General features: G+C 43.5%; 1 protein-coding gene across 2 annotated transcripts; it reads right to left on the bottom strand.

Moving 5' to 3' along the window:
- Positions 1–313: 313 nt before the first annotated feature.
- On the bottom strand, positions 314–26,334 carry mn1b (meningioma 1b). 2 transcript variants are annotated; one of them, XM_028578672.1, is made up of 3 exons: positions 25,518–26,334; positions 21,559–25,163; positions 314–2,262 (listed from the first exon to the last, which is right to left on the bottom strand). In XM_028578672.1, exons 2-3 carry the CDS (start codon positions 25,100–25,102, stop codon positions 2,045–2,047), a joined length of 3,762 nt encoding a protein of 1,253 aa, XP_028434473.1. In that variant the 5' UTR covers positions 25,103–25,163; positions 25,518–26,334; the 3' UTR covers positions 314–2,044. The 2 variants fall into 2 exon arrangements, with proteins under 2 accessions (XP_028434473.1, XP_028434472.1); XM_028578671.1 differs by having other exon boundaries at positions 21,559–26,334.
- Positions 26,335–27,467: the final 1,133 nt, after the last annotated feature.

Here is a 27,467-nt window from a genome sequence, read left to right on the forward strand (position 1 = left end):
TGGCTTCCTAATCCACCAGGAAGCCACATTTTCTAGTACTCTGGATATAATATGGCACAGCTTCCTGCGTGCTTGTCAGATATTGTGCATCAGTCTACAACTTCCCCTGTCACATCTATCTCTTGGGATTTAGCCTACTGTAGGCACCTCTGTAATTCACCGATGATCCTCAGGGCACACACACTAGTGACTAGTCTAATAGAAGATTTACTGTGAGTATACCATTGTTTGAATTCCTGCTTGTTGCTGTGCTTAATAAGGTTTTTGGAGGCTTCTAGAGAGCAAAACAAATTGCCAAAGGAAACACAAATTCCACCTTTAACGTCATATTTATTGTTATTTAGTTACTCAATAAAACATATACAGATATATACAATATGCAGGAAAACAGACGACTGCACTTTACATATTATTAAAAAAAGAAAACAAAAAAAATCTGTTCGTAAATTGCCGTCACAGTCCTCCATCTATTGTTTCAGAAATTCAAAGTCAACAGAAGCTTTATTTAAAGATTACAAGATTGCCTAACACACAGCAAATTTTCTCTTATTATACATGTGCAATACCAATAGTCTTTTTTTTTTTTCAATTCCCTTATTAAACAATCCCTTGACCTCCATTCTTCAGTTCCCATTGGCTGAGTTGTATGCAAGCGGTTGAGCTCATGAGGTCGATAGTAGAGGCGAGGAAACAGAAGAGAAGAGAACGAGGGGAAGTTATTGTTGCCAAAATAAAGAATAGAGAAATACAACAAATCATGAATGATTAAGAGAGCAGCAAATGATAAAGGTTTACATACAGTTGTGTTCACAAAAAAATTAGTTGAGTTACATTCATGCAAAATCACCCCTCTTCCTATATTCCTCTAGTTCTGCCGCTTCTATTGAAACAGTTTGGAGGACAGGGGGTCACTATTTCTGTGTATAAAAGTCCAGTGGTTCCCAAACTTTTTCCACGTGAAGGACCCCTAAACTGACACAAATTAGTCCACGGACCCCCATTTTATTTGATTTTTGTTGTTGCTTTTAGATGTTTTATTACAGAACAATAAAATTCTTTGCACATCTATCTATCTAACGTGAGACAGGAAACAAAAGTTGCAAAAGAAATTCACGTACACTGTCTAACTTGCACACAAACAAAATGTATACGCTGGCAACGTTTCGGTACCATTTCACGTGGAAGTTGGCAATTGGTGCAGTCAAGCTGTCACCTCCTATAAAAAGATGGCTTCTCAGTATGTAACACCATTTGCCTGATGATGGTCTAGTACCGAAACGCTGCAAGCTATTACATTTATTTTTGCATGTTAGACAGTGCTGGTGGGTTTTCTTTGCCGGGGGATTTATTACAGAAAGTGTATGAAACCCATGAGCACAAAAGTCATAAATTGTGTCACTGCCATGACTTATCGATGGAATAATAGTTAGTGAAGACCCCACTTTTGGGAACCACTGTATTAGGGGACTGTAAGTTTCGTTGGGGGGGGGGGGGGCAAACAGTACATACTGCTTTAATTGGAAGGATAATGTAGACATTAGAGCTGTAACCAGAACTGATTCAACGCTGGTATACAATCAAAGCCAATGGCAACTGAATATCTCTTCTAGGTCTTCTGCTTTTTGTATTCTCCTCCTTTGACATTTCTTTTCTTTTTCTTCAACAAAGAAAATAAAAGAAGAAAAAAAACAAAACAAATATTGAGTTGAGGTTTTCCCAGATGTTGGGCATTGTGGAGTAGAGCCCGCAGAGCGCTGTACTGTATTTTCCTAAAGTGTGACTGCGTGTGTCAGAAAAAACATGGTATTCGCGTGTGTGTGTGTGTGTCAGTCAGTCTATGTGTTTGTTTTTATGAGTGTAAATGTCTTTCTGTCCCTGAACAGGCAGGAGCTGCTCGCAGTTGCCTCATCGACACTTTATCGCCATCATCATCATCATCCTCCTCCTCCTCCTTCTCATCGTTATTTGTCTCTGAAGCTTTTCTTCGTCTTAATGTCCTAATCTTCTTTTTTTTCCCTTCTTCCTGCTGGGGCCGGCTTTCTGTTCAAGTCAGTGCCGCCACAAATGTCCCAAACCGGTTGGAGATGTCGGAGTGGAGAGAGCGCCAGGACGAGACGGGCCCCCCTCGGCCCTTGCTGTCCCCCAGCTCGTCTGTGCAGTGGACGGACAGGCACTGCAGGTGGTTCCCTCCGCTGCTCCCTCCCCCTCCGGCTCCGGATCCTGGGGCCCCGGTTCCAGCTTTACTCTGGGACAGCTCCGATTCTGCAGACAAACCCAGAGAGGAGAAGGTTAATTAAGACTGTACCAAAAAAAAAAAGTGATACAGATGAAGCATTTAAAAACACACACTTTTTAATTAAACCAGCGTCATTTTCACTTCCCACTCTAAATCTGCACTGTGAAATTAATTCAACACTATCAACCATCCCCATCGATAGCACCCAGAAAAAAGAAGATGTGAGCAAGGCTTCCTCTGCTCTCACTCGAATAATCTGCCGATTGTTTTTTTTTTGGATGAATGCATTAGTAGTTTGCTCTCTAAAATGTCAGAAAACGGTGAAAAATGTGGATCAGCGTTTCCCAAAAAGCCCAAGACGACGTCCTCAAATGTCTCGTTTTGTCCCCAACTCAAAGATATTCAGTTTACTTTCACAGAGGAGAGAAGAAACTAGAACAATATTCACATTTAACAAGCTGGAATCACAGAAGCTTTATACTTTTTTTTAAAATAAAAAATGACTCACGATTTATCGATTATCAAAATAGTTGCCAACTAATCGATGCATCTTTGAGCTCTACTCCCCCTTGCCTGATGCACAAAAGTGAAAAAACACACACACACACACACACACACACACACACACACACACACACACACACGTTCCCAGTCAAGCGTGCAAATATGCAGTGCTCCTGGGTGACCTGCGGTCAGAGGGTCAAAGGGCACGGAGAGAGCTGGCCTGTAACCCAGCTTGACCCAATTTAATGGTATAATGACTGTGCCACGGTATCGACCCTGTGTCACCCAGCGAGGAGCCTCGTATTTAAATGGATGCACCGAGCTTCTGGTAAAATCCATACGCAGGTTGATTATAAGTCATGTAAAATAGAATAATCATCTGTGCCACGGAGTTAATGCTGACGCCTGCGATGCATGCTTCACATATGGAGGGAAATCGCTTTGGTGCTGTGTAACCACAAAAAAAAAAAAAAAAAAAAAAATGAGTCAAGGGGGAAGAGTGACGAGGACCGGGAGTGCTCGGCTTTATCTGCTGAGAGACGGGCTGACGTTAAGAAAAAAAAAAAAAAAGGTTTTGAAGAAGACCAGTGCTGCGAGTAACGATTATTTTCATCGTCAATTACTTTCTGGATTGATGGATTAGTAGTTTGGTCTCTAAAAATGTCAGAAAATGGTGAAAAAAATGAGTGGATCAGTGTTTCCCAGAAAGCCAGAGTTTCCTGTCACAGAGAGAAGACACTAGAACAATATTCACATTTAACAAGCTGACATCAGAGAAGTTTTGGTTTGTTTTCATGAAAAATGACTCAAACTGATTGATTGATTATCAAAATAGTGGACAACTAATCAGTTAATCTTTGCAGCTCTAAAGTAGACACCAAAATACAACCGGGGAAAGAGAATACGTGCTATGTTTCAGGAAGCTCAAAGCACGGAGAAAGAGTGTGTGAAGATGTGAGGGATCCTTCGCTAAAATCTGTCTGCTTGTTCACCCATCTCCTCGCCGCATGTAAATTGACCATTGCCTTGCCCCATGTGGACACGGAGGTTTAAGGTACCGGGTGTCTGAGGCCACATCCACACGGCTACCTGTTCATTTTAAAGCGACGTTTTGAGACAAAAACGATCTCCGTCCACACAAGAGTTTTAGCTTCAATAGCAGAACTAATCTCTGTCCATATTAACAAGCTACCTATCCGATAAGACTGACTGGCGTGCGTCATCGTTTCCAAAATGTCCGTCCAGACTACAAAACAGCCCCGGGAGTTTTCACACCAAAACGGGGCCAGCGGCGTTTCCAAAAGTCTCGGTTTTAGGGGCTCGGAAACGCTGCAGTAGTGTGGACGCGAGGGGCGTAAACGCAGCAAAAAGAGATTAGTTTTAAAACCAAAACGTAGTAGTGTAGAGCATGTGTGGCAGAGTCCCCTGTATCCGTCTTCGCTGCTAAATTGCGTTAAACACAGCATTTCAGACACGCTCAAAGACACACTTATCACGCCAGGCATCAACTGGAAATTTCGAGAAGAGTGATTTGAACTTTTTTACGCTCCTGACAGACTGAGCAGGCTTCAGGATGTTACGCCTTTGTTTTTTTACAGCCCTATTATTAACTTCACCAGTGATTCTAACTATTTTCTGTTTTTGTTGTAATTACATTGTAATTTGGGGTATAGTATTGATCAGAATTTTGGTAAAGTGTACTGTAATTTCTCGAAGATTGTATTTATTTCCTTTTATCTGTGCCGCAATCAGGGCGTCATTGGAAAAGAGAGCTTGCTCTCAATGGCCCTCCGTGAATAAAATACAGGTTACGATAATAATAGTAATGTAAGGTAGTATGGAGACAGGCAGGAATCAGCACTGACAAGCTGAGGTACACAGTCTGGGCAGATCACAACACTTCAGTCGGTCTGCAGCTCACCTGAGAGAGACGAGAGAAGCTCGGAGCACTACATCTCCCACAATCCTCTTTAACGTATTGTTCTCTGCTACTTAAACACGTACTTTTTTTTGCCTTTGTCAAAACCTGGAGGCGGTCGTATAAAGCTGCAATGCTTAGTCGACAGAAAAATCATCGGCAACTTTTTGTTTTTGTTTTTTGGGCTTTACCGCCTTTATTTGACAGGACAGCTAGGTGAGAAAGGGGGTAGACATGCAGCAAATGGTCACAGGTCGGATTCGAACCCTGGACCTCTGCGTCGAGGCATTAACCTCTCAGTATATGTGCGCCTGCTCTACCCGCTGAGCCAACCCGGCCACCATTGCCAACTATTTTGACAATCGGCTAATCGCTACAGTAATCTTTCATGCAAAAATTACATCTTAGCATCTCAAATAGGCAGTTAAGAGGAGGTTCCCTGCTCTTTTTTTCGTATGTTTTACGTTTGTTTTTCAAATCCTGTTAAACTGAATATCTTTGGGTTTTTGGAGTGACAAAACAAGACATTTGAAGATATCACCTTGGACTTTTCAGAATCTGGGATGGACATTTTTCACCATTTTCTGACATTTTATAGACCAAACAATTAAATCGAGAAAATAATTGATCGTTAGTTGCAGCCCCAGACGGCAGTGACACAGCCAGGGATGAGAAGGCCAGGCCAGGCCAGGCAAGGCCAGGCCAGGCCAGGCCAGGCAGCTAGGACAACCAAGAGCAGACATGCAGGCAGACTTGCCCTCCAGCTTGTCTGGGCTGCGACCACTGGAATGGAAAGTGTGTGTGTGTGTGTGTGTGTGTGTGTGTGTGTTAAATGTAAGGCAGCCAAGCCTCCCGTTGTTCCCTGTTTGGTTTGTCTCTCTGACTCTCTGCACATTTTTGGGCTGCGACTAACGATTATTGTCCCGATTAATCCATTAGTTGTGTGGTCTCTAAAATGTCAGAAAATGGTGAAAAATGTGGATCAGCTTTTTCCCAAAAAGCCCGAGATGATGTCCTCAAATGTCTCGTTTTGTCCCCAACTCAAAGATATTCAGTTTACTGTTTCGAATCCGATCAATCGATTAACAAAATAGTTGCCGATTAATTTAATAGTTGACAACTAATCAATGAGTCTGTGCAGCTTTAGAAATGCAGTGTTATCGTCATGTCCCTGGAGACATGGTGTAAACAAGGGCTGACATTTGCCAGAGGGAAATGGAGATTTAGAGCAGTGTTGGTGGTGGCGGTGACAAGATCTAACATTTGCCAGAGGGTCCAGTCATACACCTCGGCATGGCGGATCCCCAACCCCCTGCCAGCATCCCCCCCCCCACCCCTCCCACTCACTCTCCCCCAGCGCGGTGCCCTGCAGCAGCCGCCAGCAGCTCATGCTAGCTGGGCACAGCAGGGTCCGCAGCGGCCTGAATAGGCAGCCAAGCGTTCCCCCGGCTCGCTGCTGACACACAGCAAACTGACAACGCGCACAGCCAAAAACACACAACACGCCAACCACAGCCGCCACCGCTGCTGCCACACACACACACACACAGGTCTGATTTTAACCATGGGGGGCCTACGGAACCAAATAAAACGCCTTCTTATCTGAAAATATAACAACTTAAGGTTCTTCTCACTGTCTCAGAAGTGATGGGACAAATGAAAACTTTCACGCAAAGATGGACATGCGACACACACATACGCGCCTGCACACGTATGGACGTGCACACAGAAACACACACACACACACACACACACACACACACAAACAATCACAGCGAGACACATCACTCAGTTTCACAGCGAGGAGAAGAGTGAAAAATACGCTGAAAAACAAATGCACAGATCAAATTACAAACATGATAACTCTATTTTCTTACACACACACACACACACACACACACACACACACACACACACACACACCTTATATAATGCCAGGTAGAGCTGCAAAGATTAAGCAATTAGTCAACTATTAAATTAATCGCCTAACTATTCATCAGCAATGAAAATAATGGTTAGTTGCTGGCCTAATAATGCCCTAATTCATGTTCAGGTATGAGATCATATAAACAAAAAAAAAAGCTGTTCATTTTTCTACCATCTCTCTTAAAGTTAAAGACCTGCAGTCCTTGAGAATACGCCGACTGTTATCTGTTACAATACACTTGTAAAATAAGCCACAGGATTTAAACACCACCCAGTGTTATAGGAAAGCCAAAGGGGATTTTTTATGGATAAATCAAGACACCACCTTTAAATTGTAAGCAGTATCCATGGCAGCGCATTCCTTCCAAATGGGGAAACAGCAGTGTGAAATTCTACATCACACAAATCCCAAATCACCATGACATTTTACAAGCAAGGGAATCTTTTTTTCATATATATATATATATATATATATATATATATATATATATATATATATATATATATATATATATATAATAAGATCTATCTTGTTATGGCTGTTCATTGACTAATGTAGGATTCATATCCGAGGTAATAGCTCAATAATAGCCTATTCATCTGAGGGGAACAAGTGCTTAGCATCAACAAGCGAGGGAGGGGGGGAAACCTAATAAAAAGAGAACTGCGCCCAGCTGCGCCGAGCCACAAATACACCTAAATATCCTTAACCACATTACAGCCAGAGAAGATTAGCACTGGGATGTGTCGAGTAAAGACTGAATTTAATGTGATATCACTGTATCTCTCGCCCCGAGTGCTGTACTTTGTTATTTACTGCCTGATGATGATGCTCTCACACACGCGCATGCGCGCACACACACCCCAGTGGAGTCTTGGAGACATCTCACACACACAGGAACACACAGCAGTAGGGTCCTGGAGGTGTCACACACATGCACACCCACAGCAATGGGGTCTTGGAGGCGACACACACACACACACACACACACACACACACACACACACACACACACACACACACACACACACACACACACACACACACACACACACACACACACACACACACACACACACACACACACACACACACACACACACACACACACACACACACACACACACACACACACACACACACGCTTGTTAAATGTGAATATTGTTCTAGTTTCTTCTCTCCTTTGTGACAGTAAACTGAATATCTTTGAGTTGGGGACAAAACAAGACATTTGCTTTTTGGGAAACACTGATCCACATTTTTTTTGACCAATTTCTGACATTTTATAGACCAAACTACCAATCTATTAATTGAGAAAATAATCGACAGTGGAAAATAAATGTTAAGTTGCGGTTAGAAGTAATGACAGTAACCTTTGAAGCCGACACAGATATTGTGACTATTTGTAAAAAAAATAAGAAGAATAAGTAAGCAGGGCAGAGAACAAGCTGACTGAAATGTTATTTCTTTAAACGGAAGAATAAAAGCTCTTTTTTTTTTTCGGTGCCGGTTACCCTCAGAGCCGTCACGTTGATTTCCCAGCCACCCAGAATCCCTTGCGGCAGGCCTCTGCCCTTTTCTATCCCCGAGCTCTATACTTCCATGACGCCTCTTCACCTTTCGACCCCCCCCCACCCGTGATCTCGAGGGCGCGACCCCGTCCTCTCTGAACACACAACCGGCCCAATCAGAACGCTCCGCTCGCTGACAAAAACACCCAAAGGCCTCTCCTGTGACAGCGTGTGTGACATCAGGTCAGATTCCTTTAGCATAACAACTACCACTATGGAGTCCGTCTTTGTCAGCACAAAACAATCCACAGAGAGAGAAAAAGTCAGATTTAAAAAAAAACAAAAAAAAGGGGGAGGGGGCAGAAAAGGTCAGATTTTCACCAGGAGGGCTACGGAATAGGATAGAATAGGATCTGGAAATATAACAACTTAAAGGCCGTTTTCTCAAAATGAGTTTTTTTCCCCCACACACTGCGAGCGAAGAATCTCCACTTCTGTAGCACCTCCGTTCACCAAACTTTGCAGTCATATTCCGAACTATATTATAACTATATTTTAAAAAGGTTTTTACAGAGGGATTTGTCGATGTATCACTCTTGGCCTGATTAACGTGACATTTTATGCCTAAAAATAAGGGGCGGAAAGCCGTCTTTTTAAGGCTATTGGCAGTATTTTCTGATTTACTATAGGTAACAAAAGGAGATTTTCATAATCCCCTCTGGAACTGTCTTTTAATTTAATATATCAACAAAATGAAGAAGAAAAAAATATATGCAAATTCAGCTCATATTTAAGTAGATATAGCCTAATTAGCGTATTTAAACATCAAATTACAGAAAACTTGCAATACATTTTTTTCTCCTATTCGTGTGAGTAATCAACTGGTGAAGTTTGATGGTGATATGCGTAAGTTAAAAATGTTGCCCTATTCACCTGAGGTGTCTCGCCTCGAGGCTCGTCTCCTCCCTGTGTCAGAAGTGACGGGACAGGGGGCGGCCCTCCGGCTCGCCCAGTAAGAGCGTGCGCCCCATGTGGGCTGAGGCCTTTACGGTGGCCTGGGGTTTGACTCCGACCTGCTGCCCTTTGCTGCGTGTTATCCCCCATCTCTCTCTCCCACCTTTCCTGTCTATCCACTGTCACTATCTAATAAAGGGAAAAAAGCCCCAAAATAAAAAAAAAATATATATATATTAAAAAGTGACGGGACAAATGGACATTTTCGTGCAAAGACGGACACGTGACACAACATGCGGGCGTCTAGAACATGCAGCAGGTCGTTAATTCATCAGAAATTCAAAATTCACAGAAAAGCTCATATGTTTCGATATAAATGAAGCTGCTCCACTGCCTAACATTGCCAATACAAGTTGTTTTGCCTGATTTAATGTATTAATTATTTATGTATTTGTATTCATTCTATGCGCATATGTTTAACGGATCATGACTATACATATAATACACATTTCTTATTGTATCTAGAATATCTACTTTTTTATATATATATATATATATATATATATATATATATATATATATATATATATATATATATGCATATTTATTTATTTATATTTAATTTATTTTGTCGAATTCTTTATTTATTTCTATTTATTTATATTTCTTCTATTTTTTTGGTTTATTATTTATCTAATTTGTCAGGGAATGTTCTGTTATGTTTAAAAAACAATTGTAGAAAAAAAAAAGTAAAAAATAAATAAAAGAGGAACAAGTGAGGACATGTAGGTCTCTGCCGAATAGGTAAGCCTCCCCAAATAAGTTATGTTTAAATAACGGAGGTATTGTCCCAGGTATCCCCTGCCCCTGGGGGTGGAGTGGATCCCTGCAACCCCCACCCAAGAGCAGAAGAAGATAACTGAAGAGAGAGGGGCAGGCATGGGTGAAGGGGGGGGGGCGCATATTTCTCACACAGGGGTTATTTGGGTTTGGATTTCCTCTCTCGCAACATAAAGGGGGGAAAAAAAAAATACCCAGGCAGGCATCGCCCCCAGCATTCGTCACACACACACACACACACACACACAATTTACAGAGATGAGTGTAGCTTCGGATGTCACAGACACACACACACACATGCACGCACACACACACGATTTAGAGAGATGAGTGGAGCTTTGGATGTCTCTCACTCACACACACACACACACACACACACACACACACACACACACACACACACACACAGACACACACAGACACAGAGGAAACGCAGACACAAATCAGAACATGGGAAGTGATTTAGTGCCTCCTTCATAACTCCCAGCCGTGTCCCAGACCTGTCCAGCATGTCGGCCGAGCCGCTGACATATTGATCTACTTCGCTGTCTCTATTTGGTTCCAGCACAGAGCTGCAACACTCGGATTTCTCAGATTTCACCTTTTTTTTGGACAAAAGGTCAACCACACACACGTGAAAACACGTCGCGTTTGGGTTTTGGAAGCAGCTGCATGACAAAAGCTCTGGTTTTAAATCTAAATAATAGTAGAGCTGCAAAGATGAATCGATTAGCCGTCAACCATTAATTTAATCGGCAACTACTTTGATAGTCGATAAATCGGTTTGAGTCATTTTGTTATGAAATAAAAATCAAACTTCTCTGATGTCAGCTTGTTAAATGTAAAATATCTTTGAGTCGGGGAACAAAACGAGACATTCATCTTGGACTTTTTGGGGAAACACTGATCCACATTTTTCTGACACTTTACAGACCTAACAGCTAATCCATGTATTTGAGCAAATTAATCCACAATGAAAAAGAATCATTAGTTGCAGCCCTAAATTAAAGAAAGGGTCATTTTACGTTCTCTTCCAGGAAAATGTAGACATATCATTGAAATGCGTGCAATCAATTAGATATCATTTAAAAAAATGATATTCTATATTTTTGGGCTTTGGCTGTTGTGTGTTGTAGTTACATTATTCTGGGTTGGAGGGGGAACATATATTAAATAGATACATAATTCAATATGTTCTTAATGTTCTGCATACAGACTGAGAATGAACAATAGTCGTGGAGCATGAAACCGATGGGAAAAAAAAATGTTCAAATGAAATTATTTTCTCTTCCATAACTGGCAAATGGCAGCTATTTCTCAGGCACTCGCCTCGTGAGCGAAAGCTACAGATGTTCTATCTCTCTCTCTGACTTTCTCTTTCGCTCCATCAGTCTCTGCCTCTGCCACGCAGCAGAAACAGCCCCAGTGTCATAACCCATTTGTCAATCGCTCAATACAAATTAAAAAGGCGCCTGACGACTACCTGTACGGCTAATGACATAACGGCTGCTGGCAGCGTGACAACTGCACACGCACACACACGCACGCACACACACACCTTATATAATGCCAGGTAGAGCTGCAAAGAATAAGCAATTAGTTAACTATTAAATTAATCGCCCAACTAACTATTCAACACACACACACACACACACACACACACACACACACACACACACACACACACACACACACACACACACACACACACACACACACACACACACACACACACACACACACACACACACACGTGAGCTGCAACTAACAATCTTCCCTGTCAATGAATTTGTCGGTTATTTTCTCGATTAATGGCGTTGATTAGTTGTTTGGTCTCTAAAAACGTCTGAAAATGGTGAACATTTTTTTCTCCAAAAAGTCCTCAAATGTCCCGTTTTTGTCCCCAACTCAAAGATGTTCAGTTTCCTGTCCCAGAGGAGAGAAGACACTAGAACAATATTCACATTTAACAAGCTGGAATCAGAGAATGTTTACTTTGTTTTCATCAAAAACGGTGAATCGCTTATTCTTTGCAGCTCTACTTGCGTCCCGTGCAACATATGAACCCAGGACACCTTTTTTTTTATGTATTTCTATTTTTTCCTGGCAGTCACTCAACAAGACAGTGGACAGCCATCCACGGTGGATGGTTTCATACTCCTGGTCCTGTGCATCTCCCTGACAAAGTCTTTTGCTTTCCGTTCCCCGCTGCATCCAAGGAGAATATTTACCGCATGCTGAGACAAGTTTTATTTTATTCTAACACCCTTTCCCAGGGGAAAACAAAACACCGGATGAGCTGCTATTTTTTTTTTTTTTTTTTTTTTTTTGAAGAGTTGAAAATCCAGCAGGGCCTGACACCTTTGTTCATCTTTCTCTCGCTCCCTCTCTCTCTCTCTCTCCCCCCCTTCATCAGTCACAAGCACGCTTCTTTAATAGGCTTCCTTTGACTGTCACCAGTGCTCAATGTCTTGCAAAAAAAGCCTGGGAACATGGAACTCAGACACACACACACAGACAGACACACACACACACACTTAAATTCCAGGGGGCTTTTTTTACATCTGCAGTATTTACAAGTCAAGTAAATACTCTTAAATATTTTCAACACATTGGAATTAAGTGAGTGTGTTCCACCGAGTGGGACACCTGAGATCGGGGGGGTCCTAAATAAATCAAACTTCACGTCTACACCTGACAAATCCACGCTGTCAAGTTGCAGTGGCTACAAACCTGACCCTCGGCTCCGTCTCTCTCTCACACACACACACACACACACACACACACACACACACACACACACACAGCGATGAGTCGACTAATCCAGGGGTCTTCAACGTATTTTAAGCCGAGGACCCCTTAACTGAAAGAGAGACGGCACAGGGACCCCCTACTACATACAGTATATTACATAAAATAAACTAGGCCTTCAATATCTTACCTAGGGGCCAGTGAGCCTATCATCAGTGGGGATTTGTATTTGCTGAACTTTTTTTTATCTTGCTCAAATCAGCACTTCTAGCCATAAATTAGCTGTTCTTTGTCGAACCCGTGAACCCGTCAGTAACCAGATGTGTAGTCTACGTCAGGGGTGTTAAACTCCGTTTCACTAAGGGCCACGCTGGAAAATAAGGATCCCACCAAGGGCCAGACATGTAGAAGAAGTCAAACATCTTTGACTGTGTTATTGCATGTCTGATATACTCTTCTCACTTACAGCTCGGTCGACATAAAGCCCCCCAAAAATGGTATGTTAGCCATCAAAGAAAAAAGTTGGAAAACGCGCCAAAAAAAAAGGTCGGCAAAAGTTGCAATGACATTGGGAAAAGAAAAAAAAAGTGCCAAAAGCGTGGACAAAAGTGACAATAACTTCAGAAAAAGCAACAAAAACTAGGTGTGCCAACATTTATTATGAACCTAAATTGTTATGAGGGCCCGATCTAAATCTGCCAGGGGCCGGATTTGGCCCACGGGCCTTTAGTTTAACACGTGGTCTACGTGGTACGCAGTATACCCGCTAACAAATCTCCAGGATTTCCATATACCCACTTAAAAATGCCCAATGACACGCAACAACATACTATCCATTATATTTCTGATACATTTTGATTTGTCATCTGTGTTGTTCTTCTTCACATCAGGCTAAATGAAGAGATTTCCACCGTAAATTGGTGCATAAAAGTGTATCAGAATACAGGAAAGTCGTTGACGCTCAAACTTCCTTGGGGGAGAACACCCTGGACCCCCCACTATTTTTATCTGTGTTTTTTTTGCCCCCAAAAGGTGCCTTCCAGGCAGCGCTGCCTGGAAGGCACCTTTGGGAGGCACTGGTTATGGTTAGGGTTAAGGTTATGGTTAGGTGCCTTGAAGGCAGCAGTCGCAGCGCTGAAAAAAACACCATCAAGCCCCCACTATGATACTGCCCCTCCCCAAAAGACATATACATATACATACATACACACACATATATATATATATATATATATATATAGTACACCCACTACAATGCATTAAACTACACCACTGTCAGTAACCGAGTCAAACTTCGAGAGTTGCCTGAGGATGAATTATGACTTTTGGAAAGAATATTACCGAGGCTAATTGCTATGATTATCATAATGAGCATCATTACTGCGGCGCGGGAGTGTGTGTGCGATGGGACTCCGCTGCATGTGGAACACAAGTCGATACCAAACACCTTGTAATGACAGGTAAAGAACACAGACTGCCCCGAGCTGGGTTTTTTCCACACTCAAGCACATGCCAATCACTTTCTCCTTTCTTTTCTTTTTCAAGAGAAACAGGAAATAGAAATTACTGGCGTGTGATTTGTGTGTGTGTGTTGTTGTCAAAAGGCACGCTAGTCTCGCAGGATTGTTCTCCGTGGTGGAATATCAATACGGCGCTTTCAGGGGATTTAAGTGCTTTCTAGTAGGTGGGATAAGATGCAAGTTCCCTCTTTTCAAAACTGTCAAAGTCAGCCGCGCGACAGACAGACAGAGAGATTTGATCATGATTAGAGCAGTTCATGGGGCTGATTATTGAGATTTGATCATGATTAGAGCAGTTCATGGGGCTGATTATTGAGATTTGATCATGATTAGAGCAGTTCATGAGACTGATTATTGAGAAACTCGTCCACAGGGTCAACTGTGAAGTGTTCTAAAACTGTGCTGCTAGAAGAGGGAGAAAAAGAGAAAAAGTCACACAAGTGTGTGTGTGTGTGTGTGTGTGTGTGTGTGTGTGTGCGCGCGCGTGTGTGTGTGTGAGTGTCGGTGTGTATGAGTGAGTGTCGGTGTGTCTGAGTATACAAGTGTGCGTTTGTGTGTAAGAGTATACGTGTGAGTGTACAAGTTTGTGTGTGTGTTAGCATGTGAGTGAGTGTAAGAGTGTACATGTGAGTGAAAAAGTGTGTGTGTGTGTGTGTGTGTGTGTGTGTGAGAGTGTACGTGTTTGTGTGTGTGTACAAGTGTGCGTTTGTGTGTAAGAGTATATGTGTGAGTGTACAAGTTTGTGTGTCTGTGTGTGAGTGTATGGGTGTGCGTGTGTGTGTCTGTGTGTGCGTGAGTGTGTGTGTGTGTGTGTGTGCGTGAGTGTGTGGCCTGTTATCAAGACTCTGCACGAGTTTCCAAATGAACCGTCGGCTTCTGGCTGAGATATACAGAACGGAAGGGAAGAGGTAGAAGAAATAATAAAAAAAAAAAAATAAAAAAAAGGGGAAATGTTAACTGACACCGTACAAGGACAGCTGCTGGTGTTGCACAGCAGACTCTGCAGGCCACAGGAACCACAGGGCCTGCAGTAGAGCTGGGAGGCATGGTGAAAATCAAATATCACGATATTTTTGACCAAATACCTCGATATCGATACCCCAACGATATTGTAGTGTTGACTATCGGTGCTTTCACAAAATATTTAGACAATGAGATCTTTGATAAATAATCATCAGTAATGTGGATCTAATGACTAAGTGGGTAAAGGTGAATAACAGAACAGTTACAACAGTCTGGTAAGTTCAGAAAATGACATCACTTTAATGTAATGCAGCCTTTAAAACCAGGAAAAGACACTATATTACGATATTCAAAATCTAAGACAATATCTAGTCTCATATCACGTTATCAATATAATATCGATATATTGCCCATCTCTAGCCTGCAGTAGGGCGTGTAGCCGGGATATATATATATTTTTTTTTATATCATTTATTGGGGCTTTTTCCCTTTATCTGAAGGTGACAGAAGTTGATAGACAGGAAAGGTGGGTGAGAGGGGGGGGCTGCAGGTCGGATTCAAACCCCGGCTGCTGTAAAGGACTCAGCCCACATTGGGGGGGGAGGGCAAGCTCCCACTGGGTGAGCCAGAGGACGCATCTTTTCCCCAGAATACAATTATTTTTTTTTTTTAACCAATGATTGATTTAAATATTATTTGTTTGGGCGCACAGGTAGGTCACCTGGTAGAGCGTGCGCCCACATAGAGGTTTACTCCTCGACGCAGTGGCCGCAGGTTCAACTCCGCCCTGCGGCCCTTTGCTGCCCCCCTCTCTCTCTCCCCTTTCAAGCCTACGCTGTCATGTACAAATAAAGGCCGAAAATGCCCAAAAAAAGATTTTCTGTTTACACAGTACGATACTATCAAATCGCAGTGAAAATCTAAAATCGGCACCCATGATGTATCGTTAGCCTGCACGGTGAAATACTGGGTGCTACATGATGTCACAGAACGTTGGTTCAACGTTGGTTCAACATTGACATCTCCACTTTTGAGCAGAATTGAATTTTTCAACTTCAAACACTTAATTTTCTGCATTCTGGCGAATTTTTCTTGGCAAGTTTTTGGGGTACCCCCCCACCCGTGAATTCCACCAGAATGCATTCAAATTTAAATGTATGACCATAGAAACAAAATGGAATGGCCTTTCTATCCATTGTATTTCTACTGTATTTCAATTCTGCTCAAAAGTGGAGATCTTAGTATTTGGTTTGAGTCATTTTTTATGAAAAAAAAAAAAGTAAAAAATTCTCTGATGTCAGCTTGTTAAATGTGAATATTGTTCTAGTTTCTTCTCTCTGTGACAGTAAAACTGAATATCTTTGAGTTGGGGACAAAACGAGACATTTGTGGACCTCGTCTTGGGCTTTTTGGGAAACACTGATCCACATTTTTCACCATTTTCTGACATTTTAGAGACCAAAATAACTCATCCATTCATCCAGAAAATGATTTCCATATTAATTCGCCAATGAAAGATAATAGTTAGTTGCAGCCCTACATACAGTCCGTCCAAACTGACCCTTGACCTCGCAGCTTTTTTTAACTTCTGCTGCAATCAACTCGTCCGCATCACCGACGTCCACACGACTACACCATTCGACTGTTTAACCCTTGTGTTGTCTTAGGGTCAAAACTGACTTGCTTTCAAAATGTCTATTAATCAGAAATATGGGTTTCAATTACCTAAAAACAACACGGATGGTTCCATACAACGCACTTCGCGAGTACAATAAATGATCAGATCTGTACTTTCGTTGGATTTTGGGCATTTCTTTCAATTTTATGGCATTTGAAAGAAAAGAAAAAAAAATCTAAATGGTTTCGAAACAGTATCCTGACTGAATGTTGACATATATCAGTCTTTGATTATTCATCCTTTACTATTAGTCTAAATAATTCATAATTTCAGATTTTTCAGAAAAAAACCTAAACTCTCAACAGACACGGATTATATCTCCTATTTAGGCACATGAAGATGAATGAGAGAGAACTCAAAGTTCTGCCATAATTCTAATCAGTGCTGGAAGAAGTATTCAGATCCTCTACTGCAGTATAAGTACTAATACCACACCGTAAGAATACTCTTACACTCTTACACTAGTTCAAGTATTAAAAGTAGAAATCCTCCCATTGTAGAAAGACATTTTTGTCACTTTTTTCACGTTCTTTTATTAATTGTCGTTTCTTCAAATGCTATAAAATTGACAAAAACACCCAAATCCAATGAAAGTAGTGAACTGATTATGTATGTAACTTGTTAAGTGCGTTGTAGTGAACGACAGACATTACACATACATACACAATTTGTTTGAAAGAAAACCCACACTTATGATATAGAAACTTTTTGAAAATGGGTCAAATTTGACCCAAGGCCACCAGGAGGGTTAAAGGTCTCATCATAATCAGCTGGACTTGTAGTCCGTTATATTGTCGGATAGTTTACTTTAGAATCAAACATCAGATTTTAGAAACTACATGTGTTTTGTGTACAGAAATCTTAAAGTGTAAAAACTAGTAACTAAGTAACTAGTAGTTAAAGCTGTGACAGATGAATGTAGCGGAGTAACTAAAGTAACTAGTAACTAAAGCTGGAACAGATGAATGTAGAGGAGTAACTGAAGTAACTAGTAACTAAAGCTGGAACAGATGAATGTAGTGGAGTAACTAAAGTAACTAGTAACTAAAGCTGGAACAGATGAATGTAGCGGAGTAACTAAAGTAACTAGTAACTAAAGCTGGAACAGATGAATGTAGCGGAGTAACTAAAGTAACTAGTAACTAAAGCTGGAACAGATGAATGTAGCGGAGTAACTAAGGTAACTAGTAACTAAAGCTGGAACAGATGAATGTAGCGGAGTAACTAAGGTAACTAGTAACTAAAGCTGGAACAGATGAATGTAGAGGAGTAAAAAGTACAATATTTCTCTCTGAAATGTAGCGGAGTATTTACGATTTGGTTCATCATTATTGAATGTAACAACGTGACAGAATGCATATACCTTAAGAGTGAATATGATCTCTGCATAATTCAACAACAACGCTCCTGAGTAAGATGCAGGTGGACAGGTAGAAAACCATTTCACCTGCGAGAATCATATTTCATATCTACCACTTCAGAAAACTGATTTTTCTCAGCGTGTATTTCAGACTTATATAACCGTTCAGAAGACCCACACTGCAAAAAAAAAAACCTCTTCACTGGTTATGTCATCTACAGTATTAATCTTGTGTGTTTTTAACACCCAATTGGCCCATTTTAAAAGTATTTATTACTACTTTTTTTATTGTTTGTTTTAGCTTTATTGAATAAGACTGACATAGTCATCTTTTCACTGCATGGTGTAAGTCTTCACTGTGCATATGACAGTAAACCTCTTCAATTGTTCTGATGAATAAAATGTTATTTCATCTTATTATAAGTGTTAAAAACTATTAATTCACACGGTCACAGGAATTACATTCATGCTAATGAAAATGATCTGTTAAGGCTTTTCTTGCCCGAGTTACATTTAGTTAATGCTAATGCTATAATGATTTATATTTGATATTTATATATTTATGGCGTGTCACTGATATTATCTCCCCCCAAAGACTGACGGGTACACAGGGATGGATATTTTTTGCAGTGGGATGCTGGCTCTTATGGAACCACACTGCGGGCTATGACTTATCTTTAATTATTATGTTATTTTGCTCCCTTCTGTGTAGCCTAAGCATCAGATTCAATCTCGAAATCCCCCACCCCCTCCCAAATACACCTCCACCTTTTTTTTTTTTTTTTTTTTTCATCTTTGCTGTCTGAAGCACTCAAATGAGAAACTGTCAGGAGCCGTGATTTGTGCTAACTAGCTATCGATCGCTCCAGAGCTGCATGCCTCGTGTCCATGCAGGGAGGGCTGAGAGAGGGGAGGTGAGAGAGGGGAGGGAGAGAAGGAGAGACAGGAAGAGGGAGAAAGGAGAGGGTAGGGGAGAGAAGGAGACAGGAGACAGAAAGAGAGAGAAAGGAGAGGGTAGGGGAGAGAAGGAGACAGAAAAAGAGAGAAGGAAAGGAGATAGGTGACAGGAGACAGAACAAGAGAGAGAGAGAAAGAAGAGGACAGCAGAGAGAAAGGAGAGGGTAGGGGAGAGAAGGAGACAGAAAGAGAGAGAGAGAAAGGAGATGAGAGAGAAGGAAACAGGAGACCGAAAGAGAGAGAAAGGAGAGGGTAGGAGAGAGAAGGAGACAGGAGACAGAGGAGGGGAGAGGAGAGGAAATGAACGCAGAAATTAGTCTATTCTGTTTTTAAATCCTTACTGATTTTATATGTAGTTAACTGGATGCCATCGGGCCAGAGAAATGAAACCAGCGACAGCAACAGGGTGACGGGGGCTGGCCACCTCTTATCAGCGTTGGGTTTCCGGCTCAGAAGAAAACTCATTAATCAATATCAGAAGTGATGATGTTACTTATCATCTCCTGGCATCAGTGGGCGTTCTTCCTTTCTTTTCTTTACACCACCACCAGCACGCTCTGCTCGTGGTTTAGTTTTCAGTTTTTTTTTATCTGAATTTCAAACAAATTAATAAAACTCTGTTACCTATTTTCATATATGATGATAAGGGGGGAGAGAAACCATGGGAACAAAAAGGCCACAAATTTGTCTTCTACGTTATCAGAAACTAACCGATTGGATTGATTCTGGATCCCATTCAAATGTACCCTGCTTGTTTTTGGTCTGTAGATTTAGAATAATAATATAATATCGGGGTGATATTAGCCTGCTGCATCAGGGGAAACTTTAAAATTCCAGTGCTCTCTGGAAGTGCTGGGATCAGTGTTAACCCGGCACGCTGTGCTCAGTCTCATATAAACAATGCGCCTGGACTCCAGCCTCGGCGGTGCGCGCCCCCGCCCCTCTCAGCACCCGCACTGATCAGAACAAAGAGGCGCTCGAGACGCACCATACAGCCCACCCATCCATCCATTATCACACACACACACACACACACACACACACACACACACACACACACACACTTCTGTCCCCAGCTTTGGGGATAACTAACATACAAATAGAGACAAAGAACATCAAAAAAGAAATGACTCAATAAATTAAAGCAACATATATTCACACAACTTGCCTCAATTCTGCAATTATAATGCACAATAATGCACACAATTTGTGTTTTCTGCTCAGTTTAAAAAACACACATAATCCAAATATAAATAAAACAGCAATAATGAAATCATTTAGTCGTAATCCTTTTTGTAATACTGAGATAGCATTATTAGTAGAGTCGGAAGAATTAGAAGAACAAACTGGTCCGCAAGCGACGCAACGGTAAAATTGCATTTTAATTTAGATATAAAACCATAAAACATAAAAACAAAAAAAAACATATGGGTAGACCAATACCATAAAGCTACAGCTACACACTGAAAGAAACTGCCTCTGTGCCTTTAGGCCAGAACATTTGCATTCTTCTTAAGAAACTTGGTTTTGTACAAACGCCTAAAATTACTAACACTAAGTGATTGATAATATTAATACATGATAATAAATCATTTCAAAGTGACAAAAGTAGGCAATAATAATTTAAAATGTAAAACAAATTGTTAACAATAGTCAAACACAATCTGAAAAATAGTTAGGCTATTAAAAGATTTCTAAATTAACTTAAAAAAATAATAAAAATGAAAGTGAATGGCTGTATTTATTTCACCGTGATATCTAATCCTTAAAATCCTGTCCTGCCAATGTAAAAATCAATCCCCCGGTATTATCCCAGGGCAATAACAAAAACAAACAAGGGCGAGGGGAACCCCGCTGCGCAACGCATATCCTCAAAAAGCTATTAATCTTCTCAATGTAGTTGTTCACCATGAAAACCGAGATAAAGAGCCACAGGAAATGTTTACTTTGCCGGGGCTGTTCTTTTGAAGAGGCTCCACAATGAAGAAACGTATGGAAACACATAAGGTCTGCTTTTGTTCAGTCAGATCAGCCTGAATTTCAGTTTAAGAAAAAAAATTTGACATCGTTCAATATGACCCAATTTAACAAGGAAAAATACAGCATCAATTGTGTATTTTTTTTCCTTTGTAAATACTTGAATGGCACTACCATTAAATTGATTATCTTCCTATAGACTGAACCTCTGAAATTCAAAGACCCTATAGTTAAACACAGACGGCTGCTTTCTGCCCGCACAATATGGACAAAAGGTCCCATTATCAGCGTTACGCAGAGCATTTTCTACCTATTATGTATGTGCTGTTACACTGCACTTCAGACCCAATACAAAGCATTTTACGGAAGAAAATACACTCATATGGAGGAAAATTGTTCAGCTGGTGTGAGAGTGAGTGCGTGAGAGGAAGAGAGACAGAAAAGTGGAATTTTTTTTTTTACCTTCTTTGCTGTTGTTTTGGCTCTTATTTTTTTCCCATGGTCCCATGGCCTTGTCGTCCTCCGACCCGTCCATCATGGCCTTGTCGCTGGGCACGTACCAGGTGGCGTGCTGCTCTGCCATGAGGGTGTCAAGGTCAATAGTGCCCATTGAGCCCTTCCCAGCGTCCGGGCTGCAGCTCGCCAGCTCATTGTCTCCGTTCTGTGACGGACAGTCGCCGTTCTTTTTGCCATTTTTCATGGCCAGGGGCTGGTCCTCGGAGATGCTGAACTGCTGGCGCTGGAGCTGGATCTGGGCCTGCAGGATCTCCAGAGGGTGGATTTCATCCTGGCCAGAGGTGCTGGATGGTGTGCGTACCTGCTCCACCCCAGGAGTGCCCGGGTGGCTCACCCCGCTGGCCCCTGCGCCCCCGCCAGCGTTCAGTCCGTAGCTGTCCGGCGTCGAGGTAGTGTGATTGGTAATGCCCATGCCTAGGGGCTTCTGTCCATTTATCAACCCGTGCTCGCTCCTTTGCATTTTGGGCGAGCCGGTGATCATGGGGCTGCGGTTCGGCTTGTTGGCCGAGGCCCCCGCGGCGTCCGAGCTGGAGGAGACCTCGTCCTCGTTGCCGTAGTGGGTGCTGACGTCGTCGGGAAAGTCCACCCGCGGCGAGCTGCTGTCAGATTTGGCCACACTTTGGATGCCGCTGTCCAAAGAAGACATCAGGTCGGCCTGGTCCCCCAGCATTAGGTCGCCTCCTTTCCCCCAAGAGGGTGACTGGAGGTGTTTCTCGTGGGGCGTACCCCCACCCCTCTCCCCAACGCCAGCAGAGGGGGTCTGCTGGCCTGGACTTACAACAGGGTTACCATTGTCAGGGGAAAAAAAAATTCCAGGGCTCACATGTCCGCTGTCTCTTTTTCTCCTCCCTCTCCCTCTCCCACTCCCTGTTGTTGCCTTCCCCTCACTGCACGGGGTAGCGTCCATGTTGTAGTTTGGGGAGAGGGCGCTGGCTTCCCCCTGCACCGGCTGGCTTTGACTCGGAGGCTTTGAGTTGCTATTCCCAGTGCCAGGCATCTGGCTGTTCTGGGAAGTGCTGCTCTGAAAATATTCAGCTCCAGCACTGCCAGTCCCATTCGACGTGCTGCTATTAATGTCCTGCTCCGTCTGACTCAGTTTTCGCTTGCCCTCGTTTTGGTTCTTCTTGTTGAATGTGACGTTAAGATTCGGGGCCCCCAGGCTAGCGATCATGTTCTGGCAGGCGGTGGAAAGAGCCGCCAGGCAGCTCTGGCCGAAAACACTGTCTTTAGTGCTGGTTTTGCTGAAGTTCCCGAGGGACAGAGCTCCCAGCTTACTAACAGACGACCGCTGGCCTGGAGGGAACTCAGACTGAGGAGGGTAGCTCCCTGGTGAGGTGTTCACCCCCTGGGGAGCACTGTGGCCCGGGCCCTGACGGTTACCCCCTCCGTAGGGGAACGTTGGCTGTGCTCCCATTGGGGGTGCGGGGAAGTCAGCTGGCCGCCTCTCCGCCTGTGCATTCGGATGCCCCGTCCCCGCTCCTGGAGACTGCATTTGAGAGATGTTGCTCACGTTGAACTGCGAGTGCATACCGGGGGAATGGAGAGCCTGTACATGTCCGTCTCCTGGTATTCTCATGGGCTCCTGCATGCCCATGCCTGGCCTAAACATCATCCCAGCGCCGTTCTGCTGCAGCCCCATGTCGTGAGGCACAGATTCATTACCCGCTCCACCCATACGCCGTGACATCATCTCCCCTGGTGGGTGGGACCCCTGGAACCAGGAGTTCTCCTGAGCTACGTGAGGATTTTGTCCGTCAATGTTCATCCTGCCGACGTTCTCCCTGTCAAAGTTGGGTTGGGGCATGCTCCCCACCGGGCCTCCGTGAGCCATCGGGCCGGGAGGCACTTCGCCGTGGTGACCCAGCTGCTGCAGACTGGGCTGCCTCATCCTCTGCTGCTGGTTGCGAGAGGCCATCTGTTTGATCATCATGGCCGCGTTCTGCCGCTGCTGCAGAGACTGCTGCTCGGGCCCTTGGTGCTGCAGCGGACCTGGGGGGAAACCTTCGTTCACAGGTGGGGTGAACTCTCCAGACAGGCCGGGGTAGGCGGAGGGAGACAGGTGGTTTTCCATCCCGCCGCCAGCACACCAGCCTTCACCGCCATGTGCATTGGGGAAGTCAAACCTTGGCCTTTTCGCCATGTTCATATAGGGAGAGTCAAAGTGTTGCAGCCTCTGGTTCGGGGGCTGTTGGGAGGGAGGAGGAGCGGGCTGTTGCATATTAAACATGGGGTCCCCGTAGGGGTGCAGACCCCTATTTTCCAGTCTGTGAATGGGATATTCAAACTGGTTGTGTTGGCCAGGCATCATGACCCCTCCGTCCAGAATGTTGGGGTTAGTGGAGCCCGGCTCAGCCTGAGGGGGTCGGGGGAGCCCTGGGGGGCATGAATTCTGCCTGGCTATTAAGCCTGCCTGTTGTTGCTGCTGCTGCTGCTGCTGCATGAGAGGATGTCTTGCGTTGACCCCCGGCTCCATTCCCACGGGCACCTTCCGGCCGTTTCCAAAACGCTCAAAAAACACTCCATGCTGAGGCTGCTGGGGCTGCTGGGGCTGCGGAGGCGGCTGGTGGCCCTTAGGGATGCCCGGCATACCTGTTGTCCGTGGCATGCCAGGGTTCCCTGGGAAACTACCACCAGGAACTGGCCTCCCTGGCCCAAAATGGGGTAACTGAGATTCTGATTCTGATGGGGAAAACACATGTACATCAAAATGTCCAGAAGGAGGCTCGCTTGGGAAGTTATACTCTAATCCGTCGACAGCTCCCTGGTTGGGCATGCGCCGAGGCTCCAAGCCGTGAGACTCCGAGGAGGAGGATGAGGAGGAAGGGAGGCCGTGGAAGGATGCTGCTCTGTTGGGCGACTGGTCCAGGGGGAGACAGGGAGCGGGAACAGCGTGGCTGCCACTGGGAGGCCCGTGATGTTGAAAGTCAGGCATGTTCCCAGGCCGCTGCTGCTGCTGCTGTTGCTGCTGCTGCTGGGGGAAGCCATCCCCGGCCTGCCCCTCAGCGAGAGGATCAAATCCTTCTCCAAAGCCTTGCTGTGGTCCCATGCCATTGCCGTTGTAGCCCATTAGCCTGCCACCATGCAGGCATGATGAGCCCGGCTCAGGGCCTCCAAAACTCCCACTGAAATGAGGGTGAGGTTGATGGGGGTGATGGCCGTGAGGATGTCCTTGATGAGGTTGCTGGTTGTTAAAAAATCCATGCATGGGTCCTTGCTGCTGCTGGAGCCCGCTGCCTGCATGCATGTCCGAGTGGCCCCGCGGGTGGAAGCCCCCGTACTGCTCTCCGTTCATGTTCATATTGAGCCCAAGCATTTGCGGCTCGTTCAGAGGGCCCATGCCGGGCTCCACGGTCCCCGGCGGGCCTCCGGCGTGAAAACCTGGGCCTTTATAATGCGAACCCATGTTCAGCCTCGGTTGGTTTATGTTTCTCTCTGACTGGCCAGGGTTTCTGCTATTAATCTGAGAACCAAACTGCTCCAGCCCAAACATACTCCCCTGCAATCAATCCCACATGACGGCCAGTTTGCCAGACATCGGTCTGTTTTTCCGTCTGTCCCCAAAAGAAAAAAAAAAAAAAAAAAAGAAGATGAAGATAGGCTATGAGAACTATCCAAATGTTTGTATCAGCCTACTAATCAAACTGCTTTATCGACTTAAATGTTAAAACTTACCAAATAAGTTCTGATTGCGAATCAATATATATATATATATATATATATATTTTTTTTACTTCTCTAAGGACGCGGAGGAGAGAGCTACAGAGGACAGACTGTGTCCAAATACGCACGTAAACTGTGTCCCTGCTCCCGTATTATAGAGTGCACTTGACTGCTCTTGTGTTTGTCTTTGACTAAGCAAACAAATATGAAACACTGGGAATTAACTTGCTGCACGGATGACCTACCATATTCCAAAGTTTTTCTGTGCGCATTTCTTCAGGGGCGAACATGGCACAAAGACACGTCGCCAAAAAAAAAAAGAAATTAATCTAAATAGGAGAGCGCAGAAGAACTGAAGCGATCAAAAAAGGGAATTGAACAATTTCTGTAAACTAATTCATTATTCCAGTCCAATGTCATTTGTTCCAGAGCGACTTTTTTGTTTTTGTATAAGGTCCCATACTTGAAACAAGAAGAAAAAAAAAAGTCCAATTGGAGCCGTTTGGTTCAAACTATCTTTGTAGCTTTGAGGGGAGAAACATATATTTTAAATAATATCTGCCCACTGATGTCCTTCAAAATCTCTGCTGGGCAGCACGTAGCCAAAAGTCCAGTGTGAGTCCACAAAGACGGGGTTTCCAACCATGCAGGCACAGGAGCGCCGGAGCGTCCGTTTACGCGACCTGAACCCGGAGCAGCGCGGCGTGCACCACCCGCACTACCCGCACTCCACAACCCCGGAGCGGCTTGACAGCATCCTTCACCCGCTGCCGGTCATGAGTCTCGCATGGAAGCGCCTTTTTTTTGCTTTAAAGTCCTTTCGATGAGTTTCGCTCCTAAAGTGTGCGTCCCCCTCCGTGCACCGAGCCGTGCCGTGCCGTGCCCTGGTGTGGTCTGAGTGCACTTGGGATCGATTCACAGACACACTCCGCTCTGCCGCTTCTTGGCGCTGTGTGAGATCAACGCCGTCCGGAGGAGCCAGCAACAAGTTTTGCATTTCTGCAGCCGCTTCCATCCCCGAGCTCTCAGCCAATCAGGACGGACCGGAGAAAGCTTCGGGGGGCGGGACAAACGCTCTTAAGGTGGTCCATGAGATTGTGTGGAAAGCAGAGCTTTTAGAAACAGCTTTCACTTAAAAATATGTTTTCACTGAAACTGTATTTTTTGACATTTAAATCCCAATCTTCACATTTCAACATATATATATATATATATATATATATATATATATATATATATATATATATATATATGCAGTGTGCATAAAAGTTGAATAAAAATAAAAAATAAAAAGAACTAAAAAGACTAATGGCTAAGAGAAAATCTGAATAAAAGCATTAAAATAGACAAGTTTTTAAGTAAGTGGTTTCTATTTAATTCTAAGGGGATCCCATATGATCTGTTTCTGAGTGAGGAAACACTCCTGCACCTCTCACACCCTCCGCTGGAATAAAACGGAGGTTTTTTTGCGCCGCCTGCACTAAACCATTCAGCCTTTTTTTCTCTCTCATATTGTGCATATTTCTTTTTGTATTGATCGATTATTTCCTTTTAATGCACCATCCATCAAGGCAGCTTCCTCGTCAGTGTTACTTGCTTGGCAATAGATCCTTTTCTGATTCTGATTCTAATAAATAGTGTGTATTTTAACACTTTGCAGTTTATAAAGGTTTAGAACATGCAATGCAGATGCCATTTCTACACTCAAGTCATGTTTCTCAGCCCAGCACTGTGTTTAACAGCAGGGAAAGCTCCAGATTTTCCAGCTTGAAATGTGAGGACGTTTCCTCTGTGACCCGCTGAAGTCACACGCTGTATGTTGCATGTGTTCTCACGCGTTAAAAAGCAAATCTGTGCCAAACAAAAGGGTTCAACTCTGGCATCGGTAGATTCCACTAATGCTCTACATATCTGAGCTGATATTGATGTTGATATAAAAGTATAAATTAGACTGATATTATAAAGTGTGTCCCCAACAGAGGCGAAATAATCCTCCTTAAAAGACCATCTGAACTAAATCATGTGGATGATATTGGCCTTCGGTTTCCGATAATCAATAGCATTCCCTGAGTAATATATGGATACTTTTTTTTTTTTTTTTTGCAGGGCCAATTCAGGATAATTTACTTCGTGGCTTAATTAGCTGCGGGCCTGTAATGCCAGAGGTTATGTGATTAAAATGAACACACACATAC

Source organism: Perca flavescens, chromosome 5 (assembly GCF_004354835.1).
Source record: "Perca flavescens isolate YP-PL-M2 chromosome 5, PFLA_1.0, whole genome shotgun sequence".
NCBI lineage: Eukaryota > Metazoa > Chordata > Actinopteri > Perciformes > Percidae > Perca > Perca flavescens.